At 47.2% G+C, this 23,257-nt stretch overlaps 3 protein-coding genes across 5 annotated transcripts in view; 2 read left to right on the top strand and 1 right to left on the bottom strand.

The window, feature by feature from the left end:
• ZNF646 (zinc finger protein 646) overlaps nt 1-4,768 on the bottom strand; it is a 52,560-nt gene extending 47,792 nt beyond the window's left edge. The window contains exons 1-2 of one of the 2 annotated variants that reach the window (XM_053261708.1): nt 4,565-4,670; nt 3,334-3,855 (exon numbers count right to left, since the gene is read on the bottom strand). The gene's annotated coding sequence lies outside the window, so the exon portion shown is untranslated. Of the gene's footprint in view, nt 1-3,333 lie in introns of both variants that reach the window. The other variant, XR_008309821.1, reaches the window with a different exon arrangement.
• Nucleotides 393-10,191, top strand: LOC128329865 (perforin-1-like). The gene is made up of 3 exons (XM_053261714.1): nt 393-431; nt 3,291-3,861; nt 8,565-10,191. Exons 2-3 carry the CDS (start codon nt 3,314-3,316, stop codon nt 9,718-9,720), a joined length of 1,704 nt encoding a protein of 567 aa, XP_053117689.1. The 5' UTR covers nt 393-431; nt 3,291-3,313; the 3' UTR covers nt 9,721-10,191.
• A 3,218-nt stretch (nt 10,192-13,409) lies between these two features.
• Nucleotides 13,410-23,044, top strand: LOC128331496 (perforin-1-like). 2 transcript variants are annotated; one of them, XM_053264974.1, is made up of 3 exons: nt 13,410-13,498; nt 17,703-18,343; nt 19,248-23,044. In XM_053264974.1, the coding sequence occupies exons 2-3, from the start codon at nt 17,838-17,840 to the stop codon at nt 20,320-20,322; spliced, it is 1,581 nt and encodes a 526-aa protein (XP_053120949.1). In that variant the 5' UTR covers nt 13,410-13,498; nt 17,703-17,837; the 3' UTR covers nt 20,323-23,044. The 2 variants fall into 2 exon arrangements, with proteins under 2 accessions (XP_053120949.1, XP_053120948.1); XM_053264973.1 differs by having other exon boundaries at nt 17,703-18,385.
• The last annotated feature ends 213 nt before the right edge of the window (nt 23,045-23,257 follow it).

Below are 23,257 nucleotides of genomic sequence, written 5' to 3'. Positions count from 1 at the left end.
ACCCCCCCCCCAAAAAACCCCCATAAGACAGCCACCAGCAACAGCCATTGAAGGGATGCTGTGCTGGGGATGGATAGGGCCAGTTGCTCTCCCCCTGCTAAATACAGAGAATCGCCACTTTTAAAAGGTGCTCTTTGTTCAGTTAGCAGGGGACATCCCACTCTCCAGTGTGCTTATGAGTGGAAATTTCAGCGTAATGAACATCCCACTCTCCAGTGTGCTTATGGTGAGTGGAAATCTCAGAATCACACCTTTCGTCCATTTGCCTTCTTTGAGTAGCAACTGTCACGGTTGAGGTTGAGTTTCTCTTTCCCCCCTCAATACTGCTACATCCTGTCACTGAGACACACACACACACACACACACAGCTCTCAATTAGACTGACACACAAGGAAGCCCTGCAGCCTGCTTCCCTCTCTCTACTGCCAAAGGTATGTATATGTGGAGGGATACAGAGGCATGTTAGTTTGATTTCTATGTGTTGGGAATTAGTGGAGGGAGGAAGGGAGTGAAACCAGGTTCAGTGACCTCTATCATTTGTTCTGCTTTTGCTGGTAATGGGAAGAAAGTCAATTATGTAAGATACTGATGCCTCCCTCCCTCCCCCAGATATCCGGAGATCTCTTCGGCCTCCAGCCACTTCCAGGACCCCTCCAACCCTAGATTTCAGCAGGCTTCCTCATTCCTCCTCATTCAACTCTCTACAGTTTTTGTGAGAGCTGAAATTCTCAAGGGTCTGAATTCTCTGCCCTCCCTGTGCTGCCTTTTTGTATGATGTAATCTCTTTCACCAGTATAAGAGGTTGAGTTGTAGTGAAAGAAAGTTTGTCCTAAGTCCCACAGAAAATCACGGTCAGGATTCACTTCCTTTGGATACAACCTGTTAAGCTCTCTGTATTCATCTTCTGGCTCCTCTGCAATTACTTAATGTCCTCTTACCGCAACATGTACTAGCTTGTGGACAATGTTAAACTGGTTACCCAGGAGTGAATTTACCAGAGAACAAGCCCAGCAGAGATGATGACAGGAAACCTCCTTGTTGATTATGAGCTACAGCTCTCAGTTAAATTAGCTATCAACCTCCTTGTTGATTAGCGACAGCTCTCAGCACGTTTTGCTTCACTGGCAAAATGTGCATCACGTGCGAATTGTTACTATGAATATTTATATGCACTTTTCAACAAAAAGTCCTCAAAGTGGTTTACATAGAAGGGGAATAATAATGAGATAGTTCCCTGTCCCCAAAGAGCTCAAAATCTAAAAAGAAACACAGGGTAGTCACCAGCAACTGTCACTGGAGAGAGGCTGTGCGGGGGTTGGATAGGGGCCATTGTTCTCTCTCTACTAAACATAAGAGAGTCACCACATTAAAAGGAGACATGCTTAAATGGTGCTGTCATACTCCATTTCCATGGAGCTCCAAAGAAAGTCAGACACCATGAGGGGATTCTCAGTCTGTGCAACCTGCTTATTCCAGGTTAAAGGGGCCGGATGGCTTGTCAAAGAGTGCCCTCAGTCAGTATTTCCTAATGCAGGACTTGGGATGGTAGGCTTGCCTTTCTAATGCAGACAGCCCCCAGCCTGAAACGTCTACTCACTAGCAATGGAGGACCACCAAACAGAGGTGCAGATCCAGAGGCCACCTATCAAGGGTCCATTCAGCTGTATAAGCACTCTCATGATATACACTCCCAGTTGCCCACAGCCCCTTTCTGCTGTTTTCTTACGCTCGACTGTAGGTTTCCATACTAAATGAACTCAAATCAAAGAGACATTCAGAATGCCAACATTTATAGAGCAAGAGCAGAAGAGCATTTCACTTTCCTCGGACTTTCTGGTGCCTACCTTTAAGTTACTCTACTTCAAGCAAAGGATTTCAAGAGGAAGCTAGCATGTGAAGCTGCTGAGATTGTTATTAAAGTAAAGTTATCCTGGAGAGAATCTATCTATGTGGTCGCTAAGAGTCGACACTGATTTGATGGCACTTAGTCAATCAATCAAAGTAAAGTTGTGCCGTCGAGTCGGTGTCGACTCCTGGCAACCTCAGAGCCATGTGGTTTTCTTTGGTAGAATACAGGAGGGGTTTACCAATGCCATCTCTCGTGCAGTATGAGATTATGCCTTTCAGCATCTTCCTATATTACTGCTGCCTGATATAGGTGTTTCCCATATTCTGGGAAACACACCATTGGGGATTTGAACCAGCAACCTCTTGCTCGCTAGGCAAGTCATTTCCCCGCTGCACCATTAGTTGGCTTCAAGATTGTTATTAGTGAGAGCTAAATAGAGCCTCCATGTACAGAAAACAAATGTGATTACTTTGAAGCAGCCACAGAATCTGGCCTCTTCTTCTTACCCACTGTCTTGCTGGATCTAGCCATGATCTGTCTAGAATAGCATTCAGTCAGTACTGGAGAGGAACAGTAGATGGTTCTGGGAAGCGCAGGAGTGGGGCAAGAATAGGATTGCCCTTCTGTGTAATTTCTTCCCCCCATCACCTAGAACAGGGGGCGGAGGGGGTGGGGTGTTTCCCGGCCTTGTATCCCCAGATGTTGTTAGACTTCCATCATACTCAGTCACAATGGCCTTCGGCCAACTCCTGTGTTGGGAGTTGTAGTCCAGCAACATCTGGGGATACAAGGTTGGAAACCCCTGATCTAGTATTTAGAGGTATACTGGCTCTGTGCATGGAGGCTCCATTTACCTCTCACAATCACCTCTGTTGCTTTTGCTAAAGAAAATTCTAGGAGCCCTGTTGGATCAGATCAAAGACCCATTTATTTCATCATCCTGCTTACTCCAGTGGCCAGCCAATTGACTGCAGGAAGCTCATAGGCCAGGCATGCCCACCTCCTCTATTGCTGCCCCCCCCCGCCCCAACCATTCTATGGCACATGCCTTCTGAATCTGGAAATTTTATTGAGTGTTCATAGTTAACAGCCATTGGCAGATCTTTCCTTTGATAATTTAATTTATCCCCTTTTAAAGCCTTCTAAGCCAATGGCATTCACAATATCTTATGAGGCTGCCAATTCCATAATGTAGGGCTTCTCAGATATGGCTCTCCAGATGTTGGACTACAACTCCCACCATCCCCAGCCACAATGGCCGAACAACACTGGGGGACCCAAATTTAAGAACCTCTGCCATAAAATAATTCTGTGATGTGTGAAGAAGCACTTTCCTAAACTACTTATGTACATGCTTCAACAGAATCATGAGGCTCCACTTTTGGGATACCATGAGATTCATCCCAAGGTTAGCAAGTAAACCATCCCTTTCTCTTCTTAGAGTGTTTTCCTCTTGGACCAGCCATGCTCCAAGTGAGCCCTACCTCTGTTGCCGGCATATTTCTTTTATTTCTCCTTCTCACCGCTGTCTCTCCACAATGCCGGTCGGGCACAGATGACGAATGTGAGGAGAATGGGGACTTTGTGCCGGGTCACCACTTGGCTGGTGAGGGCATTGACATCACCACGCTGGAGAAGAAAGGGGCCAAGGTGCTGGATATGAGTCAGTGGCAAAAACCGGATGGGACCTGCACCTTGTGCCAGAATCCATTACTGGAAGGGAAGCCACTGCAGAGGCTTCCCTTGGCCGCCGCTGACTGGGAGGCCAAAGTTTCGTGCCGGCGGAAGTTGCGCACCTCATTACAGGAGTCAGGCATGTCTGTGGTTCAGGCAGCAGGATCCGAAGTCAAAAATGACTGGAAGGTGGGGCTGGATGTGCAGGTGAAGCCCCAGGTGAACGTCCAAGTGGCTTTGGCGGGGTCACACTCCAAAATGGCCGACTTCAGTGCTGACAAGAGTTCACAGGACAAGTATACTTTCACTAGCCATGAGGTCTCCTGTTCATACTACAGGTGAGGGAAGGGATGGGGAGTGGGAAAAGATGATGATGATGATGGTGGTGGTGATGATGATGATGATGATGATGGTGATGATGACGATGATGATGATTGGTAAATATTTATATACTACTTTTCAACAAAAAATTTAAAATGGTTTACATAACAAATAAAATGAGATATGAAGTAAATATGTTTAGTCACTAAAGGGCTCAAAATACAGGGTGGTGGAGCGAAAAGCCTGCATATCTGTAGCTGGCTTTCCTTGATAGGTGGCGCTGCCACAGTTCCAGGAGTGGCTTGAGAGAAACGAATGGAAAACCAGAGGTCTCCTCATAACCAACAGAAGCTTCTAGAGCTCTGTCACCAACCTCAAATGTCTGTGTGGTTCAGCATATAAGAATTGTTCATTCTGGAAATGTGCACATGGAAGAAGATCGGTTGAATAAGAACACTTATGTAGAAGAACTTCCGAAGGTTTGGGGTTTTCTTTCTTTCTAGGAGAGTCTTAGCAGATGACCCTTTTGGGCAGGTGTAAGCTGCCAGGGGTTTTAATTTTCTCTCTGCCTCATCAGCTAACCTGGGTGGACATTTGGGTAGCAATTATAAAACTAGACCTAGAAGAGGCAGAATCGGTTCTTCTTAAAAGCACACAACAAAACCCTTATGAATAATTACCACAAAACAGAGTGAACACTGCATTACGAATTAATTGTACCATGTGCCAATAACCACTTCTACTTAATTCCTTAATTCCAGACTGTTATGACAATTTAATCGTCTCTTCTTTTTGTCCTCTGCCACTCAACTGCCTCAGAATGTTCGGTCCTCTCCTGGGAAGGCGGGCTCTTTTCAAATCCCAGTTCCAGTTCTAGCTCTCTCATTGGTTTGCAGCAGGGATGATCAAACTTGGGTCCCCAGATGTTGTTGGACTACAGCTCCCATGATCCCCAGCCAAAGGCCAACATCGAGGGACCCAAGTTTGAGAACCCCTGGAGAAGGGTTGCTAGTAGAAGCGCACTTTGCCACGGACCTTGGGGATCTGGTCTGTGGCCTCCTGTCACCGGGAGGGGGGCTCCAAATGTTCGGGGGGGGCCTCCCCAGAGTCTCGCCACTGCCCCACCCCTGCCCCGCTGCTGCCTGCAGGAGGGGGATTGGGGGCAAGTTAATTTTTTAAAAAAACTTTTTTTCAACTGCCACTGGGGGGAGGGGATGGTAGCGGAGACAGGGGGCGGCCAGAGGAGTATGGGCCGAGGTGGGGGAGACAGGCACACGTGCGCAGAGAGGTCATTTGGGCAGCTGGTGGGCTCAGGGAAGCAGCTCCCTCCGCCACCTCGGTCCGCACCCCTCTGGCCGCCCCCTGTCTCTGCTACCATCCCCGCCTCTCAGCGGCAGTTTTAAAAAGGTTTTTTTTTTTTAGTTTTAACTTGCTCCCGACCCCCCCTCAAGGCGGGGGAGGGCTTCGAAGCCCTTCAGGTCCTGGCTCCAAAATTACCTAAGTGTGCCACTGGATGCTAGCTACCTAAATAGGTTACTTACTTTACTTATAATGGGCATGTTCCTTAAATAAATAAGATGTTCTTCCAGTTCCCTCCCACCCACTTTAAGCATTCTGACAGTACTAGGAACGAAAAGAGTTTTTCAGGATCACTGAAACATGGATCATGATCTTTTAAAAGTCCACCCAGAGATGGGGGCTTGCAGGGGTAGCAGTGAAGGCCGTGAAGAGGTGGTGGGCTGAGCCCCCACACATTTTAATCTTTTTTGGCTAGTAGCATTTCCTGTTCCAAAAACAGTCTGTGTGATTCTTTACATAGAAGTTGCTGTGTGTTTAGCTGCTTCCCTCGTAAACACAAAGCAATCTTAGGTTTGTTTAACTGAGCTTTACTCTATTTTTCTCCTTCTCCATCCCCTCCCCTTTTTTTCCTGACTTCACCCCCCACAGTCTCTAAAGGATCCCCACTGGGACAGAGTTCCAGTTAACAAAACATAAAAGATTGCTCGATAGAATACAACACAGTGGCACAAATTAAAAGCTCTGTTTTTTAAAGGAGATCTTAAGTGGGGCAAATCAGTTTTTTCCTTGGGCCTCACCCTGACCATGGCTGGACTGGCTTGGTAAATAAGCATTAGAATAACATGAAATATTTAGAAGCTATACTAATGTCTGTCATTTATATAATATCTTTTTTTAAAAAACCACTGGTATAAGACAGTCTTTAAAGAGCATGAGATATGGGCCAGTAAATCCATACGTAGTTCAAATCTTCCCTCAACCATGATCTAATTAGATGGCCTTAGATATGCCACAGTCTCTCAACACACACATATCCTATTTGTAACATATGGGTTATGTTACTGGGCTACCTTGCAGGGTTGGTGTACGGGTTGCTGAAATTATCTATGTGAAACACTTTGAATACTCTGGGAAAACGCTACAAATATTTGTGTGATTATTTTTTATTATTATTATTATTATTATTATTATTATTATTATTAAATTAACATATTTACGATGTTTGCCTTCACAATAGCCCTTATGAGGTAGATTTCTGCTGCTTCCATTTTCGAGAGAGAGAACCTTGGGACAGAGTGGTTTGTCCAAAATCACACAAGGTGATGGCAGAGGCAGCACTTGAATCCAGATCTCCAACCCCCTCCTGATTGCCCACCCACCACACCTCTGCCAAACTTAAAAAAAAAAAAAATCCAGCTGTGTTGCCACCTTTTGAGCTGCAAGTTGCAGACTTGAGCCCAAATGTACTAGTTACAGAAAAGTAAAATGACCAGAAGGATGGTGCATCCTCCCTATGAATTAAAATGTGTGTGCTTGCGTGGGGGGGGATGTGTGTGTGTGTGTAAGAGAGAGAGAGAGAGTGAGAGAGAGAGACACACACACACACTCACAATAATCAAAGGAAGTACGTGTTGGAGGCCTGTAAAATTATGAACAGTGTGGAGAAAAGGGGTGACGAATGAGAGACAATTTAAGATAATCTGCTGGATCAGACTAGAGTAAAAGAGAAATTCCTCTCTCTCAAAACAATACAATTTAGGGCCATTTAATGAGACTGATTGCTCAAACATTCAGCACAGACCAAAGGAAATTCTCTCTTCATGCAATACAGCTACATTTTGGAATTCAATGCCTCAGGATGTAGTGATGGCCACTAGCTTATAAATCCTTAGGAGGACTAGACAAACTCACGGAAGATCTAAATGTAAATGTTTGTTAGCCAAACTAGCTCAGAATGGAACCTCCCTATTCAGAGGGAGTGTTCTGACTACCAGATGTCGGGGACGCAAAGGATGGCCATCTCAGTTGTACTCTGCTCATGAGCTTCTCTCAGAGGTGTCAAGCTGGCCACGTTTGAAGCCAGAATCTAGACTAGATGGACCTAGTTTGGCAAAGCAATAATTATACTCCTAACAGAATTGTAATGCTTTGGTCACCTCCAAAACAGGATTGAGGGAAAACTCAGGACAGACCCTTTTATTTCCTTCCCAGCTTTCTGTGCTCACTGCCTTCAGTGATCAGAGTTCCCCAATAACCCTTTCATGGCTTTCTGTATTTTTGCTTGTAACTAGTTTGGATTGTGATTTTCATTGGAATTAAGATCAATGGACTCCTGTGAGTTTGTTTGTTTGTTTGTTTGTTTGTTTGTTTGTTTGATTGATTTCTATACTGCCCTTCCAAAAATGGCTCAGGGCGGTTTACACAGAGAAATAATAAATACATAGGATGGATCCCTGTCCCCAAAGGGCTCACAATCTAAAAAGAAACACAAGATAAGACACCAGTAACAGTCACTGGAGGTACTGTCCTGGGGGTGGATAGGGCCAGTTACCCTCCCCCTGCTAAATAAAAGGTAACTCTGCCAAGTTAGCAGGGGTTGGAGGGTGGGCAGTGGATTGTGACTGTCTGCTTTTTTTAAAAAAATGGGGTTAAGTATCTGGTTGAGAATGTCTTGCTTGCTTGTAACTGAAGGACTACTAGTAGTACTACTCCTAGTAGTAGTAGTACTAGTAGTAGTCAAAGTTATGGGCTTTAGGCCTGATCCAGCAGGATTGTTTTTATGTTCTTCTAATACCATTAACTTGTAGTCATGGCCAAGTGGTTAAGCGATGGATGAGAAATCCATTGGGGTCTCCCCACACAGGTTCAAATTAGGAGAATTTGACTTTGTGTAAACAGAGCCTTTAGGGAAGGAGAGCTGGCATTGAGCAGTGAGCCTGAATTGTCCCCTTTGCTGAGCAGGGATTGCCCTGGCTTGCATTTGGATGTGCAACTACATGTGGGCATTGTTTGCTGTAAGGCATTCCCCTTAGGAGATGGGGCTGTAGGTAGAGCATCTGCTTGCATGCAAAAAGCCCTCGGTTCACTCCCTGGCATCTCCAGGTAGGACTAGGAGCGTGGCCTGCTCAACTTAGCTATTTTTGGACTACAACTCCCATAATTCCCAGCCATAGTAGCCAATAGCCAGGGATTATGGGAGTTGTAGGCCAACATCTGCAAGAGGGCCGAAGCTGAGCAGGCCTGGATACTGAGCTAGCTGGACTAAGGGTCTGATTCAATGCAAGGCAGCTTCGACTTTCCCTACATACCACAACTGGAATGTGATCTGAAAAGTTTATTTGACCTATGTCTACTGCCTCTTTTATTATGTGGGAGGCTTTTGGATCCAGTTTTCTAAATAGCTTTCCTATTCCGTTTGCAGGTTCCGTACAGGCCATTATCGGCCGCTCACCCAACATTTCAAAAATGCTGTCAGGGTTCTGCCCCCAAAGTACCACCACAAATCACAGCTGGAATACCACCAGCTGATTGGAACCTATGGGACTCACTTTATCACACAGCTTCACCTGGGGGGACGTGTGAAGGATGTGACGGCCGTACGGGTGTGTGAAACAGTGTTGGATGGGGTGAGTGCTGATGAAGTCAAAGATTGCCTGAGCATGGAGGCTGCTGTCAGCATCGGTTCTGGCAAAGGGAAGTTTGATGCAACTTACCAGAAGTGTGAAGAACAGAAACAAAAAGAAGGATTCAAAGGGAGCTTCCACCAAATGTACAGGGAGCGGCACACAGAGGTTGTAGGTGGGAACAGCCAAATAGACCTGCTCTTTTCTGATGACCAGGGCACGGAAGGCTTCAAGGAGTGGGTGGAAGGACTCAAGTCCATGCCTGGCCTGGTCTCTTACTCCTTAGAGCCCATCCACACCTTGGTGGCCAAAGAGGACCCCAGGAGAGAGGGCTTGCGGCAGGCGGTGAGCGAGTATGTGAGAGAAAAAGCCATGTGGAGGAACTGCACCCAGCCTTGCCCACCAGGGACCCAACGCAGTGCCCGGGACCCCTGTTCCTGTGTGTGTCCGAGTGATGGCACCACCAACTCCATGTGTTGCTCACGACAGCGAGGCATGGCCAAGCTGACGGTGACGATTCAACGTGCCCATGGTTTGTGGGGGGACCACACTACTAGTACCGATGCGTACATCAAGCTGTTCTTCCAAAGCAAGGAGATGCGTGCAGAAACGGTGTGGAACAATAACAACCCAGTATGGAATGCCCACTTTGATTTGGGGAACATCCAGATCATGGGAGAGACCAGCAAGCTCAGAGTGCAAGTCTGGGATGAGGATAACAAATATGATGACGACCTTCTAGGGAGCTGTGACTACACCTTGCAATCTGGGAATCTACAAAATCAGATCTGTTATTTGGACCATGGGCGCCTGGATTTCCAGTATCACCTGGTGTGTGGTTCCTATCTGGGTGGCCCTTACTGCCAGGATTATATCCCTCAGCAGCCAAGATATGCCGGTGCCCAGTTGCAACGTAAGGGCACAGCAGGTGCTATGAAGCAAAAGACCCCCTGATACAGGACCCAATGGATTTTTTCAAGTACAGAGGCTCTCAGTCTTTCCTGCAGGTGATGTTTGCCTTGAAAGCAGGGTTGCGAGTCTTGGGTCCCAAGATGTTGGACTACAACATCCATCATCACCAGACACAATGGTCATTGTGAATGAGGATAATGGGCATTGTAGTCCAGCAACATCTGGGGAGCCAATGTTGAGAACCCCTGCTCTAAAGCACAGCTTCCCAAGAGCTATGGTTTAATGTACTAGGTCCACAGCCAGTCACCAATTAGAGAGGCGTCTGACACCACAAATGTGTAAGCCTTTAAGGTATCACATATCTCTTTGATGTTTTTCACCAAACGATGGAAATCACCAATTAAACTTGGAACAACAACAACCAAAAAAAATATTTTTTTTCAGCTAGTCCAATCGCATTCTGTACCACAAATGCTTGTATAAACCATGCAAATAAAGTGAAAATTTTCCATGCCTGATTGCTTATTGTTATTTATATATCTCTTTTCAACAAAAAGTTTTCAAAGCAGTTTACAAAGCAAAAGGAAGGAAATGGCTCCTTGTCCCAAAGGGGCTCTCACCAACAGCCACTGGTGGGAAGCTGTTCTGGGATTGAACAAGGCACTTGCTCTCCCTCTGCTTAAACGTAAGAGGACCACCACTCTAAAGCAGAGGCGTATCTAGAGAAAATAGCACCTAGGGCAAACACGGAAATTGCACCCCCTGTCCAAACATCTGACCCCCATCTTTCAGATAACTTTACCATAATATCAGCTGAAAAATACAAGTCAAGCTCATTAATCTTTTAATATTTCAAAAACTATTTAGCAGTGGATGTAGCCAGATGAAAAAATGCTGGAAAACTACAAATTTCAGTATGTTGGGGCTCATGAAATACCCAAATCAGTGATTCTCAAACTTGGGTCCTCAGGTGTTATTGGACTTCAAATCCCATAATCCTCAAGCAAAGGCCACTGAGGCTGGGGATTATGGGAGCTGAAGTCCAATAACACCTGAGAACCCAAGTTTGAGAATCCCTGACCCAAATACTATGTGGAGGTGTACTTGGAAAACTAAACAGAAGTGCCTGTCTAATTCTCTACTATGCATTGTAACATCACTTTACATAAGTTTTAAAAATAAATGGAGAATTTGACTTTTCCCAGATACTCTGAAAATAATTAAAGGATATGCAGAGTAAACTGTGTCACTGCTTGGAATATATTCTAGTATTTCAGAAAGACAGTTAAAATGAGAGAAAGAGAGCAAGAAACTCTCAGTGGGCCTTAATACAAAGGATTTCACACTGATTCAAAGACAAACTCATCATTAATAGCCATATTATTAAGACATCACATTTAACTCACTTATCACATGAAGCAAAGTAAGAGCAAATGAATACAATCCTAGCTCATAAGCTTCAGCTCAGTATTCACAAGCCCTGATTCTCTGTACATAGTGCCAAACTAAATATGTGTACACAATGACTTATAGTATATACAGTGGTCCCTCGACTTACGAACTTAATCCGTTCCGAATGCATATTCGTAGGTCGAAAAGTTCGTAAGTCGAAAAGTGGTTTCCCATACGAATGCATTAGAAACGGATTAATTCGTTCCGGAGAGAAAAGGGGGGGTCTTTACTCACCCCTTCCATGAAAGTAAGGCACTGTACTGTACTTTATTCCTTGTAGTAATCGGGCGGCAGGGTGCCGCACGCTTCAATCTCCCTCGGCGCTTCTCGTAGCCATAATCGGGGCGGCAGGATCGCTCCCAGTCCCTGCCGCCCCCTTCAAGCTCAGTCCCCCTCGGCTGGCGGCCGCCCCCTGAAGCTCCCCAGAGGTCCCCCGCCGCCCCCTTCTTTCCGAATCTAACCCCATTTAAGAGGACGGCAGGAGAACTCCCTGCCGCCCCCTTCCCCCTTGCCGGCTGGGCTGCAACTGGCTTCTAGGAAGCCTTTTGCGTGCCTGCGCAAAAGGCTTCCTAGAAGCCAGTTGCAGCCCAGCCGGCAAGGCAAGCGGACGGCAGGGAGTTCTCCCACCGCCCGCTCGCTAAAGTTCCCGAAAAGTTAAGGAACTTTAGCGAGCGGGCGGCGGGAGAACTCCCTGCCGTCCGCTTGCCTTGCCGGCTGGGCTGCAACTGGCTTCTAGGAAGCCTTTTGCGCAGGCACGCAAAAGGCTTCCTAGAAGCCAGTTGCAGCCCAGCCGGCAAGGGGGAAGGGGGCGGCAGGGAGTTCTCCTGCCGTCCTCTTAAATGGGGTTAGATTCGGAAAGAAGGGGGCGGCGGGGGACCTCTGGGGAGCTTCAGGGGGCGGCCGCCAGCCGAGGGGGACTGAGCTTGAAGGGGGCGGCAGGGACTGGGAGCGATCCTGCCGCCCCGATTATGGCTACGAGAAGCGCCGAGGGAGATTGAAGCGTGCGGCACCCTGCCGCCCGATTACTACAAGAAATAAAGTACAGTACAGTGCCTTACTTTCATGGAAGGGGTGAGTAAAGACCCCCCTTTTTAAGTGGGACCCCCCTCCCCAGTGCCGTTCGGATATCGAAAAATTCGTAAGAGTGCAGCATTTTTTTCCGTTTGTAAGTCGAAAATTTCGGTTGTCGAGTAATTCGTAAGTCGAGGGACCACTGTGTATATATGTGTATATGTGTGTGTGTGTGTGTGTGTGTATATATATATTTAAAAAGTTAAATTTACCTGTAGCCTCTTTGGGGGGGCTTCCTAAAGGCCGGTTGGGGGGGTCCTGCAAAGGATCCCCCTCCCCCCACTTGCAGGGACCACTTGAGCATGTGCAGTGGCCATTTTTATTTATTTATTTTTAATGGCCACTAAAAACAAAATAGCCACAACACATGCTCAAATGGCTTCTACGAGGCCTGGCATGGCCTAGGGCCTCACTGAGGCCATTTGAGCATGCGCGGTGGCCATTTTGTTTTCAGTGGCCATTAACATTTTTTTTTAAAATGGCGCCCCCTTAGAGTGGCGCCCAGGGCACGTGCCCTGCCTGCCCCACCCTAGATACGCCCCTGCTCTAAAGGGGGCTTCTCTGCCCAGTTAGCAGGTTTCTTGCGTCATTCTGTTTTTAGCAGCTCATCTCAACAAGCCACAGGGGTGTCAAATGAGGCACAGCTGCCCCTTTGCTCCTCTCCCCCCACCACCCTGCTCCATGGTTAACATGAGTTGCACTGTCTGCAGGCTGGCCACTCATCAGGTAGAGCTGTGCAGGCTGGTCAATGATTGATCCAGCCTGCACAGGCTCTATCTGATGAATGGTCAGCCTGCAGGCAGCGTCGCTCTCATTAATGGTGGGCTGGGGTGGGAGAAAGAGGTTGCCAGTAACCAGAGGCTGCTGGCAAACAGCTGTGCCTAATTTGACACCCCACAGACCTCTTAGGACTAGCTGCTACTGGAAGTGCTGAAGCTTGGTAGTCCAACAGTCTGACCTCATGTGCTGTGTGTGTGGTCGGGGGCGGGGGGTCCAATTACTATAATCCAACCCCTCCCATCATCCTGACCTGGCTCCCCGGTGTCTCCTATTTATCAAAGATTTCCATTGATTACGGTTTCCATTGATACCGATGAGAACATTTATCTCTCCATGATACATTTACTGAACCACCCTCTGTTTTGCCAGGGACTTCCCTCTTCTGGCATGCACTGTACTATTGTTCTTCCTTTGCTTTCAGTTTCCAGTCTCCTAAGAGAAGGGCTTGAAGCTGTCACCTCATGCTTGCCATCCTGGGGGATTCTTTGCTGGCAGTGGCTGCTGAACTCTGCAAAGGGTAAAGAAATTACGCCTCTCCAAATTTATAGACTTCTTTAGCTCCGTTAGCTTGATAGCAATTGCTCTGTTTTCAAGGGCTTGGTTACAGCAGGGAGTGCCAGCGGGGCACAGGGCTGGTCCCTCTTTGTCTCTCTCCTTATTTTTCAGGATTGCCCGCGGGAAAGCCCTTTCTTCTCCCCCTTGCTCTTTCCATTTCCCATATAATTCAAGCCGGGGGGGGGGATAGGTGGGGGCTCAGCTGAGACGGACAGAGGCGAGCGGCTGCCGGGACGGCAGGATCATATTCCGGCGATCCTGTTGGAAATGGGCACTGGCCTCCTCTTCTCAAGGGGGGCGGGGAGCGTGCATGATTGTGTGTCAAAGCTTTGTCTGGAAAATTGGAAAGTGGGTCAGAGGGAGAGAGCGGGAACTGGAAAAGAAAGATTGCCTCTTTGCCCTGCCTCCATTTCCTTCCTCTGTGGTGTCTGACCTGAGATTGCGGGGGCGGTGGGGCGTCCGGCCCTTTCGGCTGTTGTAAAGGGCCTCCTATTTGTATGGGGCGATATGCATGAACAAAGAAACAAAAACAAGTTGTTCCAAGATAAAACCCTGGCAGATTCACCCTTGTTTGGACTGTACAACTTTGGTCCTCTAGCTGTCGTTGGACTACAACTCCCATCATATATATATACACACACACATCCTTTCATCCCAGACACAGTGGCTAATAGTCGGGGATAGTGGGAGTTGTGGTCCAACTGACAGGAGGACCAAAGTTACATAGGAACATAAGAAGCTGCCATATACGAAGTCAGACCATGGGTCTATCTAGCTCAGTATTGTCTACACAGACTGGTAGCAGCTTCTCCAGGGTTGCAGGCAGAAATCTCTCTCAGCCTTATCTTGGAGATGCTTCCAGGGAGGGAACTTGAAACCTCAGATGCTCTTCCCAGAGCGGCTCCATCCCCTGAGGGGAATATCTTACAGTGCTCACATGTGGTCTCCCATTCAAATGCAACCAGGGCAGACCCTGCTTAGCTAAGGGGACAAGTCATGCTTGCTATCACAAGACCAGCCCTCTCTGTCGTAGGGGTGAATTGGGGAGGTCACCCATGCAGAGGAAATGCAAGACTGTGGTCTGCTTCTTACAAACAGCAACAAAAGAAACATAAGATAGACACCTGCAACAGTCAGTGGAGGAACTGTGCTGGGAGTGGAGATGGCCAGGACAGAGCATGGCCCCCTTGGAGAAGAGGGAACAGACCCACAGAGTGGCCCTCTGCCTTTCTGGGGTGCTGTTGCTGCAGGATATTGCTACCAGTGGGCCAGTAAAAAAGCCCCCACAGGCCAGATCCAGCCCCTGGGCTTCTGCTGTACAAGCCTGCTCTATACAGAAATATCCTGGCTTGTAGAAAGCTAGTATGTCAGGGAGAAGGCTGGGCTAGAACCCCAGCATCTAATTTCCTGTGTGTGGAATTATTTTGTACAGAGAGAGGAGCATTTGGCCATGCCTGCTCCTTGGCTACACTCTAAAGTATACAGTTCAGGTGCAGGTTTTACCTCCTTGACTGCTGTGTGTGAGATTAAGCCTGCGCTGAGAATCATGGGAGAAGCAGAAAATGGCTCAGGCTGCATGAGGGTTCCTGGATTTTGTGTTCTCTGTTAAACTTTATGTGTCTATTTTATTAACAGGGTTCTATACAGCTCCTTTGGGGGCAGGGCAGCTCTTTCATGAGGTGAGGTTAGGCGATGGCCTCAGACAGCAGACTGTTGAGGTGCCAGTAATGCAGCAAGATGCTCCCCACTGCTGTTGCTGGAGCAACTCTTTGGGACCCACCTGACCCTTTGAAAGCTTTGCGAGGAGCGCCTCTCCTCACACACCTTGGGAAGCCTGCAAGAGGAGAGGAGAGGAAGCTGCCGGCATGGCAACCTTTCCTCCATGCATCACCCATGCAATTTTCAAAGCTTGCAAGGGTCCGTTTTGAAATGAGGCGTAGGACAAGGCAGCATCCATGCCTTGCCTCAGGCACCGTAACGTCTTGGGCTGCCTCTGCTAGCAGGGCTATTAATACAGGCCAGCATCAGGATTTATCTTGGATAGGAGAAGAGAGGGGAAAAGGAATGGGTTGGCTGGTTTTGCTTAAGGGGGCAGTGCTCACTTAATTTATTGCGCCTGAATACAACATAGACATTGTGAGCACAGGGGATGGAATGAAGGAAAGAAGGAAAGAAAGAAAGGAAGGAAGGAAGGAAGGAAGGAAGGAAGGGTTGATGCGGTGAACATGCTCAAACTTAATCCAGACAAGAGAGACGTGTTTTGGTTGGGAAGACTGGTGATCCAGTGGCAGCGTTATATAACTGGTTTTGGATGGGGTACCATGCTCCTTGAAAACTCAGGTTTGCAGTTGGGAGGGGGGGTGTTCTTTGACCTAACTTTGCTTTGGGATGCCAAGGTAGTGACTGAGCCCAGGACTGCCTTTGCTCCATTTAGGGTGGTATGCCAGCCATGTCTGCTCCTGCATCAAGTAGACCTGGCTGCTGCCTTTCCTTATCTTAGTTACCTTGAAACTGGACTGCAATGCATTTGATGTAAAGCGGTCTTTGAAGACCCTCTGGAAGCTCCAGCTGGTGCGAAATGCTGCCGTGAGGCTTCTGGCCATTTTTCTGACTCCTCTCTTGCATCATCTTCACGGGCTGCTGTTCCATTTCCATTAGAATTCAGAGTGCTCATTGGAGATGGCAGCTGAGTGGTAGAGCATCCGCTTTACATGCAGAAGGTCCCAGATTCAGTCCCTGGCAGCATCTCCAAGAAGGCTGGGAAGGACTCCGGCCTGAAACCTTGGAGAGCCACAGTGTAGACCAGGCCTGCTCAACTTCGGCCCTCCTGCAGATGTTGGCCTACAATTCCCATAATCCCTGGCTATTGGCTGCTGTGGCTGAGAATTATGGGAGTTGTAGTCCAAAAACAGCTGGGGGGCCTAAGTTGAGCAGGCCTGGTGTAGACAGTACTGTGCTAGATGGACCAATGGTCTGGTAGAGAGCCGCTTTCCATATTCCTGTCACCTTTAACGCTCAAAGTGGCTTAGAACCCACATACTGAAAGAACTGTCGCCCTCCTGAGGCCAACTAGAGATACCCTCCTGAGCACCCATCACATTCTGAGGGATGGTTGGCAGGAGCACAGGAAAGAGCCTTCTCTCTTGTGGTACCTCCTGTGCAGCTCTCAGCTGCAGGAGATTTGTCTCCCCCCACCCCCACTTTTGGTTCGTTGCCGGCACCTGGCAACATCTTTGTACAAGCAAGTCTTTGGTTTGCCTGTTGTTTGGTTATGTATTGACTCTCCCTTGGATTTGGGCTCCCTGACCTTTTTACCAGCCACCTAATGGAGCAGTGGGGAAATGACTTGACTAGCAAGCCAGAGGTTGCCGGTTCGAATCCCCGCTGGTATGTTTCCCAAACTATGGGAAACACCTATATTGGGCTGCAGAGATATAGGAAGGTGCTGAAAGGCATCATCTCACACTGCACCGGAGATGGCAGTGGCAAAACCCTCTTGTATTCTACCAAAGACAACCACAGGGCTCTATGGTCACTAGGAGTCGATACCGACTAAAGGGCACACTTTACCTTAACACCATTGATTGGTCTGTTTGATTTTCTTGTTTTTATTATGTTGCAGCTTTTATGGCTATTACCTTTGGCATGCCCATGAGTGGAAATATGGGTTGAAGCTCCCATAGTTAGTTGGTTAGTTAAAAGGTGCTTGAACTCCCTTGAAACAACAGCCTTGACAGTGGAAATCCTGCAAAGTTTGTTGAAATGCATGGGGGTGGGCTACAGTTTCTTTGTGGTAAGGCAGGGGTCCCCAAACATTGTTTGGATCACAACTCCCATCACCCCCAGTCATGAAGTCATTGTGGCTGAGGATGAGGGGTGTTGTAGTCCAACAACATTGAGGACCCAAGGTTGGGAACCCTTGTGATAAGGGAAACACCCTTTCCACACATACTCAGAAGCACTGTATTGTCCAGGTTTGAGGCCTAGCATTGGAAACTGCTTCTAGTGCTGAAGGTTCTATAGATTAAAGATTTGCTTCTTTGGATGATCAAGTAATACTGATCTGGGGGGGGGGGAATGCCCCCATCTTCCATTTCACAGTTGACAAATGTCTTCAAATAAACACAAACCTTTAATGCAGTCTTCACATTTTACACCCCTTCCAGTTTGTTTGCGTTTGGGAAGCCGCAAGGACCCAGCACAACCTCCAGAACTTGACAGCATCAACAGGCCCTCTGTTTCTTCCCCCAGAAGAATTGAGAAACCAACAAACCCTCTGTGGTGCAGGATTGGGAGGAACAATGTCCACGCTGCGTCTGTTCCTGGCAGCCTGCTTTCTCTTTCTCTCTCTCCTCTTGTCAAGAGTGTCCAGCCACTGCCAACTCTTCCCCAGGTCCACCTGTGAGCAGCACTCCGCCTTTGTGCCTGGACATAACTTGGCAGGAGAGGGTATTGACATCACCACCCTGGCCCGAAAGGGGGCCTATTTAGTGGACAGCAGCAGGTGGCAGGACCCCAACGGGACATGCACCCTGTGCAGGAACCCCCTGATGGATGGACAGCTGCAGAGACTCCCCCTGGCTAGCGTAGACTGGCGGGTGCGCACAACCTGCTATCGGCAGGTGACCAGTTCTGTGAAGCATTCGGACATGGATGTGATGAAAGCACTGGCCGGGGAGGTAAAGAACGAGTGGAAAATTGATCTAGGGTTGCCTAAGGAGATGGACTTCTTGAAGAGCCAGGTGGTGTTTGCTGGATCTCATTCTCAGATGGCCATTTATGCGCACAAGAAGGCTCAGCAGGACAGGTATAGCTTCGTGATGCATGAAGTCTCCTGCGAGTACTACCAGTGAGTGTTTGTTTACTATAGGCCTGCTCAACATTGGCCCCCCAGCTGGTTTTGGACTACAGTTCCCATAATCCTCTGCTGCTGCAGCCAATAGCCAGGGATTATGGGAGTTGTAGGCCAACACCTGCAGGAGGGCCTAAGTTGAGCAGGCCTGGTTTACTACATGCTATCCCACACTTCAGGCTAAAAACCAATCCAAGCAGCTTACAAACAAGAGAAATGCATTTAAACCATCTCCGCAGCAAAACAAAACAACAAAAACAAAATACAAAAGCCAGTTAAAACACAATAACATCTAAAAGACGTGAGTGAATCATCCCATAGATGGGGCCCGCTCATGACTCAGCATCTGGGCAGGTTCACTCCATAGTGTTATGTCCATGGCAGCCCTAGAACAGGGGAAATGGGGTTAATGATAAATTCAAGGGAAGATAGCAAATGATGGACATGAAAGAAGATTCTGAGGCTCATCTTTTGTTTTGGCTCTTGAATCCTGGGCAGTGTTCCCAGTAGCAGAGATGTGCAGATGCTGTTGACTACAACTCCCATCATGCCCAGCTAACGGACATTGCCGATGGGAATGATGGGAGTTATAGTCAACATCTGGGAATCCCTGTTACAGGGAACATTGCTCCTGGGTCACCTTCGATGTGTGAGTATTGGCAAAAAAGGAGGAGAGTAGGAGTGCTCCTGCCTATATAGGCCCCCATGATGCAGCGTTGTGTCAGCACTTCCTTTCCTCAAATTCTGCCTCTGCCTCTTGCATAGGGAGGCATGTGCGCGCGCGCGCACACACACACACACACACACACACTCGGGTTGGTTCCTGATCTTCTGCTTCTCCGCTTCTCTCTCCGAGCAGACTAAGGCTCCTCCAGAGGCCCTCACTGCTGACTCCCCACTTTTCCCATGCTGTGGGGAAACTACCAAGCAAGCACGACCCCGAGGAATACCAGCACGTCATCGACACCTACGGCACCCACTACATAAGCCAAGTGCAGCTCGGTGGGAGAGTGCGTAACCTGCTGGCAGTGCGGACTTGTGAGGCGGTCTTGGCGGGTCTAACAGCTTCTGACATCAAGGACTGCCTGACTGTGGAGGCCTCTGTAGGCCCCGATTTGCTGTCTGAGACCCTGAGGGCCAAGTGCCAGGAGCTGAAGAGAGGCCGAGCCAAAGGAGCCTTCTGGGAGGCCTATGGCCAGCGGCGCACTGAGGCAGAAGGAGGGGACAGTCAGGTTGAGCTGCTGTTCACAGAAGTTGAGAACAACATCGTGTTGTTCTCTGAATGGATGGAGACCCTTAAGACCAGGCCCGGTATAGTTTCATATTCCCTGCTACCCATTCACACTTTGATAGCTCATGGAGACCCAAGGAGAGATGTGCTGAGGAAAGCTGTGAGGGATTACATAACACAAAGGGCCCAGTGGAGGAACTGCACAGAACAGTGTCCTTATGGGAGCTACAAGCATTCAGATGACCCCTGTAAGTGTGTCTGTCACGATGAAAGCACCACCGACGCCATGTGCTGTGCTCGGGAGAGGGGCATTGCCCGCCTCCAAGTCCACGTGCTGAATGGATCTGGCCTGTGGGCCGACTATTTCTCTGCCACTGATGCATACGTCAGAGTCTTCTTCCGTGGCCAGGAATTGAAGACCAGTGTCATCCAGGACAACAACCACCCTGTGTGGTCTGAAAGCCTGGACTTTGGGCCTGTCATTCTGACAGGCCTCGACTACATTGAGGTGCAGATCTGGGACAGGGATATCAAGCATGATGATCTCTTGGCGACCTGTAAGGAGCTTCTGGTGGCTGGGCGTACTAAGCCGACAAAATGTCATCCGAAGTATGGATACGTAAAGTACTATTGTGAGGTACAGTGTGGTCCCACCCTGGGTGGCACAAGTTGCCAAAACTACGTTTCTCAGAAGCAGGATTAAAACCTTACAATTCTGCCTTGTAGCTCATTACATTCCCCTCCCCTCAGCAAAACAAAGATAAAAAAGGTGGCGCCTTATGTACATGGGTTATCCTAATTCAAGAGTTACCAAATATGATTGAGGCCCTTTGCGGAGGGCTAACCAGATACAACTTTCTAGCAACCGCGGTTAAAACTTCCAGGAGGAACTCATGAGTGTGTCATAGAGCCTTCAGTGTGGAAATTTCTCCACATCTAACTGCTGAGAAGGTTATATTGTCTCTGCAATACATATTATACTGGTTTAATTCGCATGGCTCCCAAGGAAGGAACTGCGGGAATTGCAGTCCTGTTAAAGGGTTAGGGCTTTCTGACAAAGAAATGCCTCACGTAATGGCAATTCTCAGAGACCTCTGTGAGACACCATAGCAGCAGAAGCTCCTGCAAAACTGTACGTTTGATGCGTCCCCAAAATGCTTTTATATATGGAACTGTAACAAGCTTAAAATATATTTAACTAGCATGGATCTCTCTCAAGGAACACATGGAATTATAGTTTGGGAGGGTGCTAGAACTAGTCTTATTAGAAATCCCTAGCTATTCTACAAATATACCAGTTTAAGGCAGTTGTGTGAGTGTTAGTGTTGCATAGTGGCTAAGAGACTTGGCAAAGAGTTTAGATGTCCCAAGTTCAAAGGTTGCTTCTGTCATGAACTCAATGGATAGCATTATTATTATTATTTGTTATTATTTTACATTTTATATCCCGCTTTTTATATTTTATTACATTTTATATTCCTCCAAGGAGCCAAGAGCAGTGTACTACATACTTAAGTTTCTCCTCACAACAACCCTGTGAAGTAGGTTAGGCTGAGAGAGAAGTGGCTGACCCAGAGTCACCCAGCTAGTATCATGGCTGAATGGGGATCTGAACTCGGGTCTCCCCGGTCCTAGTCCAGCACTCTAACCACTACACCACGCTGGCTCTAATTTTGATAATACTGAATATTATGCAATATTCTCTGAGCCTCAGTGCCCCTTCCAGGGATGGTAAAATTAATCAATCTTGCATGGGTTTCGTGAGGATTACAGAAGTTTATTTACAGTCATTTGAATTGTTTGGAAGTGTTATGCAAGTACAAAAGATTGAGACACAGAACCAGAATCCCCCATACACAGAGGCAAAGTAGACGGAGCATCTTCTGTAGTAGCATACCAAGTTGGAAATGAAGCAGATGTGAGCCTGGCCTCTACTTCAGTGAGACCCCCATTAGGGGATACCAAATGCTCTTTGAAGGAATGACAGGGCTATTCTGTCACAGTATGTAGTTTCAGTAATTTGCCTATTAAATACTGGTTCTCGCTGGTCAGATTATCTTCCCATTTTTCACTCAGCAATAACTTCTCAATGTCTGCACATTCCAGCAACAAGAGATATCTTTTGCAATTTGCTTAGTACAAAGGAATGTTTGTGATTTTGTACGTAGTGCTTATAATATCTTCTTTTGCAACTACAATGTATGGCTTGGACTTCAGCTAACAAAATACTCTGAGAGGCTCCGCATAATTGGACTTTGTTTCAGGGGAGGAATCTGTGAAATGTGACATAGATTGACACAAAACCTCAGGCAAAAAAAATTTAAAGGTGGCAACAATAAGTAGAGATCTTGAGGCTCAGGGACATCAAAAGATTAATGAGGGACACTGGGAAAAAATGGTTCAAGTCAAAAATATCGCTGACAATGAGGGCTAATTGAAGAGTGGGCTTCTACCTTCTCACTGCTGAATATCTTAAAAAGTAATGACATAGGTTTAACAGTGGAAAGTATAACTTATAAAGTTAGGTAAGATATACAATGAAGAGGTTTCCATATGAAGTATCTGTGAGACAGGAAAGGCAAGGGCTTCACCTATTATTTATCGCCTCTGTGACTTGCTAAACTTGACAAGCCTCCACTAATTGGTAGTTCAGCCCAAAGATCTCCATGTAAAAGCTGATCTGTGATTAACTGTTTCATACAACCAGAACAATTACTTCACAGTAGTTATTCCTGGATAATCCCGGTTGTGTGAATAAGAACAAGGTTATATTTTTATCTAATTTTATATACCTAATTTGTTATGTATCTCTAGGCGGTGTGCACAGTTCTTTTAAAGTTGGTGTTATATGGTCCCTTTGGGTTATCCCAGAGACCAGTCTGGCTGCTGCATTCTGTACCAGTTGTAGTTTCCAGTCTACATACAAAGTCAGTCCCACGTGTATTACAGTAGTCAAGCCTGGAGGTTACCAGCATATTTACCGCTGTTTTAAGGTCATTTACATCCAGAAATTGGCATAGCTGACATATCCACTGAAGCTAACAAAAAGCGCTCGTGGCCACTGCTTCAACCTGAGTTTTGGATCCAGGAGCACTCTCAAGCAACATACCTGATCTTTCAGGAGTGTAACACCATCCAGAACAGGCAGATCTAAACCATCTCTCAGGTTCCGACCTCCAGAGTCAGCACCTCCATCTTATTTGGATTCAAATGCAGTTTGTTATCCCTCATCCAGTTCATTATTGCCTCCAGACAGGCATTTAGGGAAGTTATGTCCACCTAAGGTCAATATGGAGAAACAGATCTGTGTGTCATCAACATATTGATAACTCCCTACGCCAAACCTCCTGATGATCTCTTCCAGCAGTTTCATGTAGATATTAAAGTGTACTGGAGATATTAAAGTGTACTGGAGCCTTGTGGAACTCCATACTTGTATTTATTTCTACCAAACCCTCTCTGATAATACGATTACCAGATGAAGTAAGGTACGTTGGGCAAGGGTCAAGAGAACAGGTTGTAGGACATATGGTCTGCAGCAGTTTGTCCACATCCTCAAGAATCACAAACTGAAAGTGATCCAATCTAATACTATAAGAGGAGTTGTTGAATACCTCCACAGTAGACTCTGCAGCAAC

This window comes from Hemicordylus capensis, chromosome 6, assembly GCF_027244095.1.
Source record: "Hemicordylus capensis ecotype Gifberg chromosome 6, rHemCap1.1.pri, whole genome shotgun sequence".
NCBI lineage: Eukaryota > Metazoa > Chordata > Lepidosauria > Squamata > Cordylidae > Hemicordylus > Hemicordylus capensis.
This window is presented reverse-complemented; position numbering and strand designations above follow the sequence as displayed.

What these genes read in the sequence shown, in the direction of transcription:
- LOC128329865 (XM_053261714.1), top strand. Translation starts at nt 3,314, where the DNA reads ATGCTCCAAGTGAGCCCTACCTCTGTTGCCGGCATATTTCTTTTATTT. An exon ending in GTCTCCTGTTCATACTACAG is followed by an intron (nt 3,862 to 8,564) that starts GTGAGGGAAGGG and finishes TTCCGTTTGCAG; the next exon opens with GTTCCGTACAGGCCATTATC.
- LOC128331496 (XM_053264973.1), top strand. Translation starts at nt 17,838, where the DNA reads ATGTCCACGCTGCGTCTGTTCCTGGCAGCCTGCTTTCTCTTTCTCTCT. An exon ending in GTCTCCTGCGAGTACTACCA is followed by an intron (nt 18,386 to 19,247) that starts GTGAGTGTTTGT and finishes CTCTCCGAGCAG; the next exon opens with ACTAAGGCTCCTCCAGAGGC.